Raw genomic sequence first — 14,735 nt, 5'->3', positions numbered from 1 at the left:
TCCTATTCTTCCTCGGAAAGGGAGGGAAGGACAATGTCGTCCAAGAAGACTCTCTTTCCATCTTTTCGGATCTTCTAGTGTATATCCGTTTATAATGTGATGCAAACTCCTGGATAATCTCGTGAGGTTCCGTAAGAACAGTTCCTACTTCCGTCCTAAGTTCAGCGTCCACCTTCTGAGCCTGCTGCTTCTTGTCTAACCACGCTATCAACTTGCCCGCCTTGTCTCCCTGACAGTATAGCCTACCCTCTCTGTCCCTCGCCAGTGTCTTGGCAGCGTCAGTAGCAAGGTCCTTGTACTCTGCAGCCTTCAATTGAAGCTGGTGTATCGTATCAGGACCCCATCACGCTGCGCAGTACCCTCTAGTACCTGCAGATCAGTTTCTAGAGTCAGCAATTGTGCCTCACATTCCTTACGGTGCCCCGCTATCGCCGAGAGTGCTTCTCCCCTAAACACCGTCTTTAAGACCTCCCACAAGGTCACCCCTGAGTCTACAGTCCCCACAATTTCTTGAAAGTAGTGATCAATCAACTGTGTAAGTTTCTTTTTAATAGCCTCACCCTTCATATACCAAGCGGCAATAGGAGCTACACACACAACCCTCCGGTCGCCCTGTGTTATATGTGCCCAGAGAGGGGAATGATCCAAAATGCCTCGCGCCAGGTGTGTGATCTCATGGATCGTCACATCTTGGTGCATTGGTGCAAGGAGGTAATCTAGGCGCGAGAAAGTGTGGTGTGGACCTGAGAGGAAAGTGTATTGTTTTTGTGCCGGGTGCAGAAGGCGCCAAAGATCAACAAGTCCGAATGCCTCCAGAAGGTTGGGAAGCCACCTTTGTCCAGCCTCGATGTTTCTAGCTGGCTGTCTGTCCATCTGCCCAGACACAACCGCGTTGAAGTCGCCACCAACTGAGAGGAGCCCCTCCTGGAGGGACAGTAGAGTCTCTCCCAAATCATGATAGGATAGCGTTTGGAGACCCGGTGGAATATAGACCGTCACCAAATTAAGTCTACGACCCTCCCATGTCCCTGAGATCGCCGCAAAGTGCCCCAGGGGGTCTACATCTGTACGGTCTACCACCATGGGAAAGTTCAGTTGCAGCAGAATGCCTACCCCTCAAGATCCTGAAGTAAAACCGGCATGTGCCGCCAAGGTGTACCCCCATCTGTTTAGCGCCTGACATGTTACCTCTCAAGTGTGTCTCTTGTAACAGGACTACCTCCGGGAGGTGTCTCTTCACAAACTGTAGCACAATACTCCTTTTAAGTTTGTCGCCCAGACCATTGACGTTCCAGCTAATCAATTTAAGACTTTTATCCCACTTCATAGCCATGCACACTGTAGTTTGCCAGTTCATTCATGTGCTTCCTGCTGAACTGTTTCAGAATATGCGCCCTACCTCGGTGTGACCTTAACAACCTGATCCCCCACCCACCTCTGTGTAACCTTCCCTGTCCACCCCCCAGCTTCCCCCCTCGCGTCCTCCCCCCAACTGCAACAAACCCCCCTCCCTGCTTCCAGTGGCGGACGGTGACAATTGCAAGAGGTAGGGCGTAGCGCGTGAGCCCGAACAACCGAAGGGGGGGTTCCAGGGGGTTCTCCCCCCAAGAAAATTTTGAAAAAATAGTGGAAATATGGTACATTTTGAAGCAAATTTCAGAAAACAGGAAAGTTAATAAAGCAATTGTGAAAGTGCAGGTATTACATTATTAAAGAGATGTCATATAACATAGGTAGCTACTTATTCAGCCAATCTATGAACTGAGTAGTAAAAACATTTGAAAATCCAACAACTCTCGACTTATGAAGACATGCTGTCATGGTGGTCAATTAGGTGTGGGGAAGCACATGTTTTTCTGCTTGCTGCAGGCAACATATAAGGTAATATGTGAGAAATGCAGCAGTCTAATTCACTATGTTCCTTCTCTATCAAAAAGATAAAAGCATTGACACTTCCCGCTCTTCTGTACGAAAAGTGTGATTGGTATATCCACGTTGAAAGCAATGAAATAACACCATCCATGGCCTGCACAATGATGCTTGCCACGAGCGCCTAGCCTTCATTTGAAGATGTTTATAACACCATCCCACACACAGTCACAAAATAAGCCCAACATAGCACAAAACCGGGCCACACACTGCCCTACACTGCCCTGTCAGACTGGCCCATCTGGCACTGCCATATTGCCCACAAGGCCAGTCCGAACTTGAAAATACACTGTTTCATCTAAGTGAATTTCCAGCTGCAATGAAAGCATGACTTATGAACAATACATACCCATGGTTTAAAGTTTTAAATTATATTTGTAGGCTTGACTTGACAGTGCAGCTGTCTGCAAGATCTATTATTACCAATAATTTAAAATGAACATAGAGTGGACTTTGGCTCCAACCGGAGGTGTCATGCTGTCATGCTGTTAGCTATATGGTGTATCCTTCCGGATTTACATCTCAAATGACACTCCATCATCATGCCATTTGTTGCATTCAATTCCTTCTTTCTACATGAAATTGGACAGGCTTTAATGTGATAAACTTCATTTGTGCATGCACCACATGTAAACAGCATTTGCAAATTCAGGAATTTACATGATTGGCACATTAAAGCTAGGCCGATTGGATGTGGCAGTATTTGCTCATTTTGTACCGTGTAAAAACACTCCCATCAACAAAAAAAGTACTTTTTTATACCCTGAGAAATCACTGTGCTCCTAACTTCTAAAAGTAGAATATATATATTGTTTAACTTATCTTAAGCACCCCCCACCCCTCCATCTTGGTTCATGGGATAGTCCAGCTCCAGCTGAGTGTGCAATCAATACACTGAGGAACACTTGAAACTGGTGCTGAGGACCTGCCTGCCACTTGGAATCTGGCTAGGGTTCCTTCAGGCATGAGTACAATGCAAAGGATTTGCCTTGCCCAGGGTCAATGGCAGGTCAGTGGCTTCAATACCTAAGGGGTCTGAGACCAGGCTTATGTTTATTAGGGCGAACTTCTGACTGATATTTGGGGTGCCCACCTTGAATTTCAAGAAACCCTCCAATGCTGCTCTGAAGGGAAACAGGCCCACAGATGGCATCAAAAGTCAGGCCAGTCCCACCAGCAACCTGACTCTGGGAAGGGGCGAGGAACGCAGTGTGAACCTGTGATGCAGCTCACAATATCCCGGATTGCCTAGCATACTGTGCCAGGCGCTGTCTGTTGTCCAAAACGCAATACAAAGGCAACAGACCGAAATGAGCCGCGGCGCTGCCTTGAAGCCTCTAAATATAGCAGCTGGAAGAGAGTTTATAAATACAGCCTGGGAGCCTTCACTGCTGTACAAAATATTCAGCGACTTGATTTTAACAAGGGGAGCCCTGTGCGCAGATGAAGCGCATCAAAGGAAGGGCCGCTGGCGTCTGCTCGGGTGGGGTATCCCAGTGTGGCCTGGCCATCAAAATAAACATGCTATTAAGTTTCGTTTATATATCATGGTTACGGTGGCACAGACTGTTCAGGTCCTGGAGCACTTCAGACTAGCACTGCGCGCTCAGCTGCAGCGGTACTGCACAGTCACACTTGTGTACTTAGTACACGAGTGTGACTGTGCAGTACTGCTGCAGTTGAGCGCGCAGTGCTAGTCTGAAGTACTTAAATTGAGGAGGCCTGTGAGGCTGTGACACGACTATTAAAATTCATAGGAATTGACTGATTGTTTATTCTAATGTTGTGGAAAAGAAATGGGCGAATGGGGTTTGAAATGCGACCCGGTAAGCACAGGAGTCTGTTTTGTACTAGAATAATAATTCACAGCACAAACCGAGTCATCTCCCGGTTAGTTCAGTTAATCACAATGTTTTGCAATATAATTGCCTTGAGAATTGCTTGAGAAGTTTGTACGGTAATGTGCCCGGTGAATCTCCCATCCCACTCACCCCACCCCACTCACCCCAGACAAGCTCTTTGTTCTGAAGACGAAAGTGAAAGTGAACACATTTGGCAGCATGGAAAGTTACAAAGCTCACAGTGCTAAAACCTGACATGCATTAAAGTATGAGTGCACGTTTATCTGTTAAATAAATGAAAAAATCACCTCATCTGTTCACAAACTAAATATGGATAAATACCAATAAATGGCCAAAAAATGAATATGGATGAATACAAACGGAAATGTTAAAGATAATATATATATACCATAAAACTGGAAGCCCTAATTCTCTTTGAGTTGGCTTCTCGCTGGCATGCTTTCTCACTGACTTTGCTCTCTTTCGCCCCTTTTGAGCCTCGTGTCACTTTTCTCCACCCCCGTGTTTCTTCCTCCCCTCCTCCCAGTGCTGCTTCTGCCCCCATGTTGCTTCCCCCACCTGGCCCCTTGTAACTTCCCTGCCACCCTCTTTAAAAATAAAAGAAATGTTTTAAGCTTTTTTTTCTTCAACTCGGTTCGTAACTAAAAAGAAAAAAAAACATCTGTGTGCCATTTTGTAAGAACGCGCCTACAAAACGAGGCGACGACGGGCCACATGTAAAGCTTTTTTATCTTTTTCTTTTTTCTTTTTAAATACTTATGCCATGCAGTAGTACCGCATCGGGAAAGCTGTGCCGAATAACTAAAACCATTTGCAGATCCAATAGATTACACAGGCGTGACCTATTGGCCTTGCCAATGCTTGTTAATTTATTGAAAGAAACGTTTTCATTGTACCCGGGTGCGCTGACAAGGTCAGAGACTAGGGGACGGGAAGCGCTATAATCCTGTTCTAGGGGACGGGAAGCGCTATAATCCTGTTCTATAAATCGTTCATCAACAAAACCAGGGCATCCGAGGTCCTTGGTCAACATTGTGAAATGTTTTGGTCTAAAAGTGGATTGATACGAATCTGAAGTGCTCTGAGCTGAGCTGGAAATAAACTAGAGCTCGTGTCCTTACAAACCAGTGTTTACTGCAACCTCACAATGACACCCGAGAGGGAAATCCTACTCTCCTCCTCCCTGGGCGAACCCTCGTGCTATCCTGCACTACCGTCTCCTCGCACTGATTTGTTCCTGAGTTAAGAAAAATACAACAATTATGGTTTAAAAAAAAGTAGGTATGCAAGGGCCTGGTTTGTCATCGCTCTGACATACGGTAAAGCTAGCCTGGCACTGGACTGGTTGGGATGGCAGTCGGCAAAGGTCAGAGAACAGGGGAGGCCTGGCACAGTAAAAAACGTACGTGGTCGCAGTGGTGACCGACAGTGATGTTGTCGACTATTTATGCTATACCACCATGGAACTTCTCTCTGTTCTACTCAATGTCTTCTGACGGCGACGCAGCAGACTCAGAGCACTGTGCACACAAAGGATTCAAGCTCCAGGCGGTCCGGACTGTCCGTAGTAGCAGGCACTGGCAGCCAGTCACGCGGTCCACTCTCTCCTTCGTGTTTTGACTCACTTTCTGTCTCTGAGACTCACTTCTACTTTCACTTTAGTTGTTGTGGCACTGGCAGCACTGTCTGGTGCGCCACGCGCAGTGACGTCCCAACAGCGTAGGGAAATTGCCAATTACCTCGACATGGGCTGGATATAGCCATATGTGATTGGCCATACAGTGCAGCCCTCAGCAGAGCAGCCAACACCTACGCACAGCACCATCCTGCTGCAGCAGCCAATCCTGGCGCAGCGTTAACAGCGCCACTGCGCCAGGATTGGCTACGAGCAGGATACTATTTTGCCCATAATGAGGCCGAGGCCCTGGGTCCCTGCCACAGTCTCTGAGTGCTATAGGGGGTCGGGGGAGGTCTACCACTCTACGCATGCACGGGCCAGTCGAAAGATTTAGTACTCCTGGATTTCACATGCGCAGTCACCCCGCTCGCTGCTTCTACGCTATTCTGCTTTGGTTGCCTTTCACTCTCTGCCGCAGCCCCGCCCCCCACGGCCCACTTCCTTGTGCGATGCCCCATTCCGACGGGCTTGTCCCGGGGCCGGTAGCGCGCAGTGCGGGAGCCTGAGTCACTGCGCGCCACTCAGATTTATTTCAAATCCTTTTTTTAATTCTTGGCAGTGCGGTCGTCCATGGCTAGTGGGGCCACGCCTCAACACCCCCAATGGACGCACCGCCACTGCCTGCTTCCCTGCTCCGTAGGCTTCGAACTACCCACATCCCCACTTAGCAGAGCGCCTTTCGCCCGGTACCCAACCTGGAAGTGGAAGAAACAAACAAACAGGAAACCAGCTTCTTCCCTTCCAGATGAACCTTCTGCAAGAGAAGCGTGCACCGGCTCCAGCTCCAACCGCCGCCCATGCCCACCCCATAGATAATATCATTGTACCATTAAAGCCTACACTCTGTAAAAGTTAAATTACATCTATTATGAGTTCGCAGCTCACTCAGCTCGGCAATGTTCCAGTCCATCGTGGGACTATCTGGGCCACTGAGTCAAAGAAGAGAGGGGAGGACCCTCAACAATGTCTACCAGTCTGAACATGGCCCCCATCCCTGCAGGGGGCAGTATCTCCCCTCCCACCCCACCAGGACTTACTAGGGGGAGCCTGACCCACACCCTGGCATCAACTCCCGTAATACGTTACATTATATAGAGGTCCATCTCGGCAGGTCCGTCACCCTCAATGGTCAGCCGCTTCTCGAAGAGTCACCCAACGGGGACTTACAGACCGTTACCTCCAGGAGCGCTGACTCTGTCCATCCACATCCGACTTCCCAGCCGTCGACTCCGGGGACGCAGCCTGATTATCTCTCCAGCTCTCCCCACCAGCCCGGTCCCGAGCTTTCGATGACTCCCGGTCAATCAAATCCTACACGTCCGATAGTGAAGTAAAAAACAAGGATTTGCCCCCAGCAAGGACTTTGAGCTTGGCATGAAGAAACATCATGTATTTGATGCCTCTCTCCCTCCGCGCCGCCTTCACATCCGCAAAGGATTGCCTCTCTCGCTGTACCTGAAGAGTAAAGTCTGGAAAAAACCAAATTGTGGCATTTTCGTATTGCAGGTCCCCCGCCTGCCTTACTGTCTGCAATATGGCGTCTCTATTCCTATAGTTTAGGATTTTTGCGATAATTGTCCTGGGCGGTGCCCCTGGTTTAGATTTAGGGATAGGCGCACGGTGTGCCCGTTCAAAAGTGAATATGTTGGACAGGCGTTTAGGCTTTAGATGGTTGAGGATCTGGTCCTCCAAAAAGAGTTCCATGCTCGGCCCCTCCAAATCCTCCGTTACGCCTACTACGCGGATATTACTCCTTTGGGCACTTCCTTCCTGTTTCTCCAGCCGCAAGGCTATTTGGCGGTGTTGGTGCACCAGATCGTTTACGCGTTGTTCCAGGGCCTTAGTTGACGTCTGGAGCTCCTTGATACCGGCTTCGTTGGCTTTTTTTTCCCGAAGTTTTACTGAGGTCGGCGCGGAGGAGGTTGACCTCGATGGAGACCTTGTCGATTTTCGTCTCCAGGTTGGCGCTAAGTGACTGTATGGCCGCCATGATGGAAGCCATCGATGGTTCTTTCGGGCCGGACTGGTCCCCGGCTGCTCCCTTCCCCTGCGGAGTCCCCATCTGTACCGTGTATTTATCCAATTTGTTAGATTGTGTATTCGTATTTTGTTTGGGCCTCATGGTGGCTACACGCGGTCTGCCACAGCCACTTAGCGCGCACAGTCCCGTCCAGGAGCACCGCTTATTGCCAGTGTTGGTATCTGGCACCCCACTAGGGTCACAACTTCTCCTCCGCGCTATCACCCAGGCCACCAAAGTATCAGGCGGGGCTCCCGCACCAACTGTCCGGGCCCCCCGCTTTCAGTCATCCACTCAATGCGCTCTCCTCTATGTGCCAGCAAGCGTCGCGCTCCGCCTCGGCCCCCGGCATCGTCTTTCAGGCCGCAGTCTCGAAGGAGGTATGCAGACCACGTGCACCAACACTTTCCAGCAAACCTCCTACCCGGTTGGGGCTCCCACGATCGTTGTACCTCCGTGACGGCTGTATGCCATTATCTCCAACAAGGAGGTCCACTCACATGGTCCATGGACCTGCCAGGGCCTTCATGTCTGGACTTCACCGCACTCTTCCCGGCTCTTCAGGCCTTCCTTTTCGGTGTCCGTGGTGCCCCTGCGTTATTTGGGCTCCCTGTAGGGTCGTGGGTGCTGCCCCATATGTGGCCCTGTTCTTCTGTCCTTCGCCGCGTCCCCAGCCAAGGTCACTGCCGGGCATCCAGTCCTCCCTCTAGGCCAGACCTGCCCCGGGCCACGCTCCTTATGGGCCACCAGGCTGATTTCCTCGCTGGCTCCCAATGTTAGCTGGTGTCAATGCAGGGTTAATTCTGTGCTCCCACACTTGCAGCGCTTTCCCGTTTGCGCCCCAGGATGCAGGCCATGGTATGCCGTATAGGCCGAGACGGGCTCTGCTCCGTCCCGACTCGGCCGCAAAGCTTGGGCCTCGCTTGATGTGTCGGGTCGCCCTCACCGCACCAGCGCTCCCAGCCGCTACCCGGTCCCAGGTAACGGGGACGCAGCGCAGCAACGGAGACAGGGCTTTTGAAGTTCCAGTAGGATCCTAACTAACAATGGGCTGAGGGAGGGGTGTGTACTTACACCCCTGCTTCTCAACCTCAATTCAGAAGATCTTTGGCATGCTATATTCTTGGTTGGGTTGTTTCCTCCTACAACGGGAGGCTTCCAGATGTTGCTGTATACAGATGATCTTGTCATCTTTGATCTGAGATGGCCACCAATCGCACTGAGTCGCAATATTAATGAGGTGAGTCAGATTACGACCCACTCCAAATCAGAATTTTATGACTCAACCTATTAATACGTAGGTCAGTTCGTAAAATTATTTACTGGGTGCAAAAATACTGGTCGCAAATTGTCAACAAGTATTTTACGACAAGTATTTGATACATCTAGGCCGTAGCTCTTTGTGATACTATCTTATAGGGCAAATGAAAATTCTTACTTCTGCTTAATATTGCTATGCAGTGGGACTAGTAATGTACAAAATACACATGATGGGTTAGTTTTCAATTCTGCAGTACTTGTGGGAAATTAGTATACACCTCTGAACAGGACCTCAATATCCTAACCTTGATATTTATCTTTCCTTATTCCTCAGGTGCTACTGAATGAGCTGGGATTTGACGAAAGATTCATTGCACCTTTACGTGAAAAATACCTTCAGCCAGTGACGTCCATTCTGTATCCAGATTATGGGGGACGGTACCTTGACAGCCATAAAGCTTTTGTTGTCAAATACTCACTGTCAGAAGATCTGGATTTAAGCAGCCATTACGACAATGCGGAAGTAACAGTGAATGTATCACTGGGGAAAGAGTTTACAGAAGGAAATTTGTATTTTGCAGACATGAGGCAGGTAATTAAATATGGTGATCCTCAAAAACATGGCTTGCATATACTGTATTTAAGAGAATTATATGGCAGTGTAAGGAACTTTTCTGTTTTAATTCTAGGTACCGGCCAACGAAAGAAGGTATGTGGAAGTCGAACACGTAGTTGGCCAGGGATTGGTGCACCGAGGAGAACACGTTCATGGAGCCCTGCCAATCTCATCAGGAGAACGCTGGAACCTCATTGTGTGGATGAGATCCGCCACTGTTCGCAACCGTCTGTGCCCAATGTGTGACAAGACCCCCCAGTTGGTGGAGACTCTGGGCTATGGTGATGGCTTCACCCAATCATGTGCCCCCCAGGCACCAGAGACTGTTGATGTTTGTGCTGTAATCTAGCAGAAACCTGAGGCTGCAAGAAACCAAAAAGACACAATTTTGCTGAACTCACCCGGGAAGACCAGTGTTGAGCTGCTGCTCCTGAAGCCACAACTACAATCCTTGTGGGTGTACATCTCTGGCTGGCAGGCTCGCCTCTGGGCAGTTCCTGCATATCCTGAGGTACAAGCGGCTCCAAATAAAAGTACGCTCAAATGGCTGACTCCTCTCAGTCTTTTTTGGTGGAAAGTGGAACACTGGTCTGACTGACTGCCTGCCTACTTTTCTAAAGCAGACAGTATCCCAATGATTGTCTTTCAACTGATCCTGAGGGTTTGCTAGCCATATATAGTTTTTATTTCTGATGATTGTTAAAGAAAGAAGTGTGCAAATTTCGACAAGGAGTGCATCTCATATATCAGTAACCATGAGTGGATTATCTACTGCTTTTCAAGGATAGTTGGACTGGGGTGATCGAAAGCGATTTATTGAAACATCTGCGGTCCCTTTTAGGAACCTATGGGGTATTTTGGTAGCGGAGTTAAGGAAGGGGATGTCCTCATTGGTATTTCAAGGCTAGATATATCCTCATAAAGTGGGTTCTATCACCTCAGGGGAGCCAGTAGAGAGATTTTCTATATACACGATCTACCTTTTTAAAATCCACAGATGGTGCACTCGCTCACATTTTAGCAATGTGCTGGAAAATTAAACCCCTGTGGGGGGATGTTAGACCCGTCCTCCTTGGCGTGGGCATCCCTACTTCCAGAACCCCGCAGCAGCCCCTTGCGAGGCCCCCCAGATGTAACCCTAGCCTTCGTCCTCGCCAACCCCCCCTTATTCCCCCGCATAGCAACCCCGATTCCCAGGGTTCGTGACTCCCTAGAGCAGCACTATAGACAGTCTAGGGGTGAATCCCTCGTCCCTAGACCCCGGATTCCATCACCCCCCATGCCGGGCCCAGGACCAAGGGGAACCTGGCTCGGGGTTGCGAGACTCTCCCAAAGAAGATAGGTGGAGTGGTTTCGGTCACACCTCCTGCCTCCCCCCAGGACTTGGCCCCGTCCCCCGCTGGCCGTCTGCAAGCCCGGGGGCAAGACTTCAAAGGGGGCCAGGACACCAGATGGCAGGAAGCCCTCAATCACGACCGGGCACAAGAGGCCCGCCTGACACGAACCCCGGGCTTCAAAGGGGAAAGAAACTATAACTGGCGGGTCCGTCTGTTGCCAGGTGTTCTTGTCTTTGGATCCTGTCGTCGGAGGGAGCTCTGCGGACTTGGTCGCGGCTGACACTGTATTTCTGAAAGAGGAACCCGGAGCGAGCCCTGCTGACTGGGTCGAGGCTCGCCCGAGGGGAATCGGAAGAATCGTATGCCTGGAATTTGGAGGGAGCCCTGCTGACGTGGTCGCAGCTCTTCCCCATCCCAAGGTCGCCCGAGTCTCCGTGCTTAAGCCCTGCCGTCCCGCTCGCAGCTCGAGGATTGAGAGCCGAGCCAGGACGACTCACAGTCACCACCGCAAGCCGAACAGAGCCCCGGAGTGTGAGCCATACATTGGGTACGCCTCGCACCAGCAGCAGTGCGTCCCGTTCGAGGATTGAGAGCCGAGCCAGGACGACCCACAGTCACCACCGCAAGCCGTACAGAGCCCCGGAGTGCGAGCCGTACATTGGGTACGCCTCGCACCAGCACCAGCACCAGTGCGTCCTGCTTGAGGATTGAGAGCCGAGCCAGGACGACCCACAGTCACCACCGCAAGCAGTACAGACCCCCGGAGTGCGAGCCGTACATTGGGTACGCCTCGCACCGGCACCAGCAGCAGTGCGTCCTGCTCGCAGATCGATGATTGAGAGCCGAGCCCGGATGACCCGAACCTGCCACCAGGAGCAGCATTGAGCCGAGGAGTGCGAGTTGGTTGTTGAGGACGCTCCGCCAGAGAGGTATCAGCGTGACCCGCGGCTCGAGGAATGAGAGCCCTACGCTGGTACCCTCCCCATCTTCTATTTGACTTTAACCCCCTTGGCTCGAGGATTGTGAGCCGGCAGCCCCACTCGATCCCCACGGCGCAGCCGGCCCAAACCCAACAAGGGGTACTCTGTGACCGAGGACTGCCTATCCCCCCCCCCCATGAGGCCCGACCATTCAAGAAGGAAAGCTGAACCCTAGCCCAAGTGTTCATCATCCCTGATCTGATGAGAAGTCATATATAAAGAACGTGTTTGCCTGTAACCCATTGGTGTGGTGTCCCTTTGTAGTGTGCTGGTGTCTCTGTGTACATGACCATACATGCGTAACCCTCCCCTCAGGGAGGTCTGACTCTAGTGCTTGGTAATGTTCCTTGAGGAGAGGGGTCCCGGGGGGGTCAAAAGTACTTACCTCTGTCCCCCAGAGACCTCCCCCCTCTAACAGGGGACGAGATGGGGCTTTTAGCACTAGGAGGCAGGGATAACAAAAGGCCCTAATGGCAGCCTTAAGCCCTTAACTCAACTAGTACGCAATGTGTTCACTTGTATGACACAACTAGACTAGACTAGACTACACGGTGTGCACCCTGAATATCGAACCCACACAGAATATTGGGGACAGAATATCGAAAACAAATATCAGTTAAATAACTCTAGATTTTCTGTACCTAATTCCACATATATGCACCTATGTGGTACATATATCTTCAAGATACATAGATGTGTGAGTGAGGAATAGTAAATCTATACTTTTCTATGTGCACTTACCTTTTGATACTTTGTACCTCAATATTCTGTCCTCGCTATTCTTGTACTTCTATATTGTTGGTGTGGATATTCAGTAGTACAATCTAAGCTCCATAAAAGGGTAGATAATGAGCTAGTGCCTTCCATGTCCATTTTTCAAATACAAATAGTCATTTTCTGGTTTGTTTACAACTAGAGCAAACACTGGCAAAGCCAATAGGTCTTGTTTTTGTGTTTGAAATAGCTTGTTAATTGATGGGAGTGTTTGTGCGTGGTAGTATTGGTGCATGAGCCACCAAATTAGAGTGGTATGTAATTCAGTGAATGTGGGTGTTGGTGGACAGATGAATGGATGAATGACTGGAAATATGGATAGCTGAATGGATGGATGAGCAGCAATGCTAGGAGTAGATAGTGCCATCCTTGCACTCATCCCTTTATACATCCACACAAGCAGCAAAACAACAGCAGGCATGCTCTTCAAACCACACAAAGATGGCCAGGGCATATGCTTTGAGGAAGCATAAGGTAAGAACTGCTGCCTCGAACTTACAAATGTGAATAGTGACTACAATTATTGAGACTGGGTTAGAGACCAGGATGAGGCCGAAAGCAAAGTCTTGTATCTGCCAAAATAGCGAGTTGACTATCAATCAGGTAATCCTCTTAATTGCAATTAAACGAAAGGGGGGTTCTCATAACCCCCTGGTTTACACAAAAAACTGTCTGAGAGCAATGTTTGATTTGTGTTGTTGATATGTTTTACTTTCAAATGACATCTGCATTTTACCAGTCTCAGCTTGGTTGCCCGGTCCATTTCCAGGACGGACTGCTCAAAAGTTTTATGTCACTCTAGTACATATACATCTGTCTCAAAACATCACTCTAAAAGTAACTACTGTGTTTTCTCATTGCAAGGCTCCCACTTACAATCGATCAATGCGGGTTCTTATAGAGCGCGACTAATCACCCGTAAGAGTCTCTAGGCGCTGAAGGGTGCGGGGTGGAGGGGGAAGGTTCTGCAGTTCAGTGGAAGAGGCAGGTCTTGAACTTATCAAAACCATTCCCTCATTGTGCAACAGCATATATGGATAACTTGAGTATCAGACCGAATACTGCGTGAGCTATGCATCTGTAATGTGCATCTAAGTTGTATGTAAAATCTGTGTTGTGCAGTGTTAGGGCTTATGTTATGTTAGGTTATGTCATGTGATGTTATTTAGCAACTATAACATTTCGACCAGAAATATTTTACAGAGCAGTAGTGGTGGTACACATAGCAAAGCGTCGAGGTTTGCTAATATGAAGCCAAACAGAGAATCAGTTCTGCTCAGAATGTATTGCTCAAATTAAATGGAAGTAATAGGCGAAGACAAATACACGTTTAATATAAGATCATTTTTCCACTTTTGGGAATTATAGTTACAGCCCATTTCAACATATGTAATAGTTATGGGGAGGGGCTGTATTCATTTAGGTGACGAATAGACAGACGGCTTTTGAACTTGAGCAGAGAACACAACCGTATGGCTATAAGGTAATAATCCTTGAAAGTTTTGATTGACCGGACACTACTGGGACTCCCAGTGTATGTTCGCTATGAAATATAAAAGAAGATTGCTTCAGTTATCTTTAAAAGATATATCCAACCCTGAGGAAGTCCATGTTGGACGAAATGCGTTGGCTGGGCTGATACATTTGACCACAAATAAAGAATAATTGGAAAAAGAGAATTCAAGACTCCTTGTGCAATACTTTTTGGATTTTGTGGATCTTGAGAAATTGTTTATAATTTACAAAAGAATTATGTGTAATTGTATGCTCCTTTTCATGACTTATTCATTTAGATCCCACTGGGTGCCAGGGATGAAATAATGAATCTCTGAAGTATATACTTTAGCCTGCACAATATTGGGCAGCACACTCTACAAGAGTGGCAGCCAGCCCGCTCCACTACGCTAAACATATTGTCTTCACTGATGTTTCTGATGGCAGCTAGGGAGCCTTCACTGAGTTCGCTTTAGTGCAAACAGTGTATTTTTATTACATTATGAATGATTGTTTGTCATGCATTGTCCGGAAGCGGATGGTCAGAACATCTGCCCAAAGTTACCACAGTCCTTTGCTAACAGTTTGGGTGCGCATAAGGAGTGTGAGAAAGTATGCTACAATATTGTCGGAGTTGTCTAGATGATCATACATGTGTACATTTGTGTTGCAGACTAAAGAATGGATGAATTATCACTCTGTGCTGATATAAAGTAGTAGGAGAGTAAGAGAAGAAGGGTGAAAGGATGGTCCAGTCTTAATTGTGGCCCAGAGAACCCAGCGCA

General features: G+C 48.7%; 1 protein-coding gene across 1 annotated transcript in view; it reads left to right on the top strand.

Annotated features, from left to right (window-relative positions):
• The window catches only part of OGFOD2 (2-oxoglutarate and iron dependent oxygenase domain containing 2), a 178,746-nt gene extending 164,611 nt beyond the window's left edge, over positions 1–14,135 (top strand). The window contains exons 6-7 of the mRNA XM_086942936.1: positions 9,084–9,341; positions 9,439–14,135. Of these exons, the coding sequence (XP_086799062.1) occupies positions 9,084–9,341; positions 9,439–9,714 (534 nt within the window). The 3' untranslated portion in view covers positions 9,715–14,135. The remainder of the gene's footprint in view (positions 1–9,083; positions 9,342–9,438) is intronic.
• The last annotated feature ends 600 nt before the right edge of the window (positions 14,136–14,735 follow it).

This window comes from Lissotriton vulgaris, chromosome 11 (assembly GCF_964263255.1).
Source record: "Lissotriton vulgaris chromosome 11, aLisVul1.2, whole genome shotgun sequence".
Taxonomy (NCBI): domain Eukaryota; kingdom Metazoa; phylum Chordata; class Amphibia; order Caudata; family Salamandridae; genus Lissotriton; species Lissotriton vulgaris.
The sequence above is the reverse complement of the archived record's forward strand: the minus strand, read 5'-3'. Positions and strand labels throughout refer to the sequence as shown.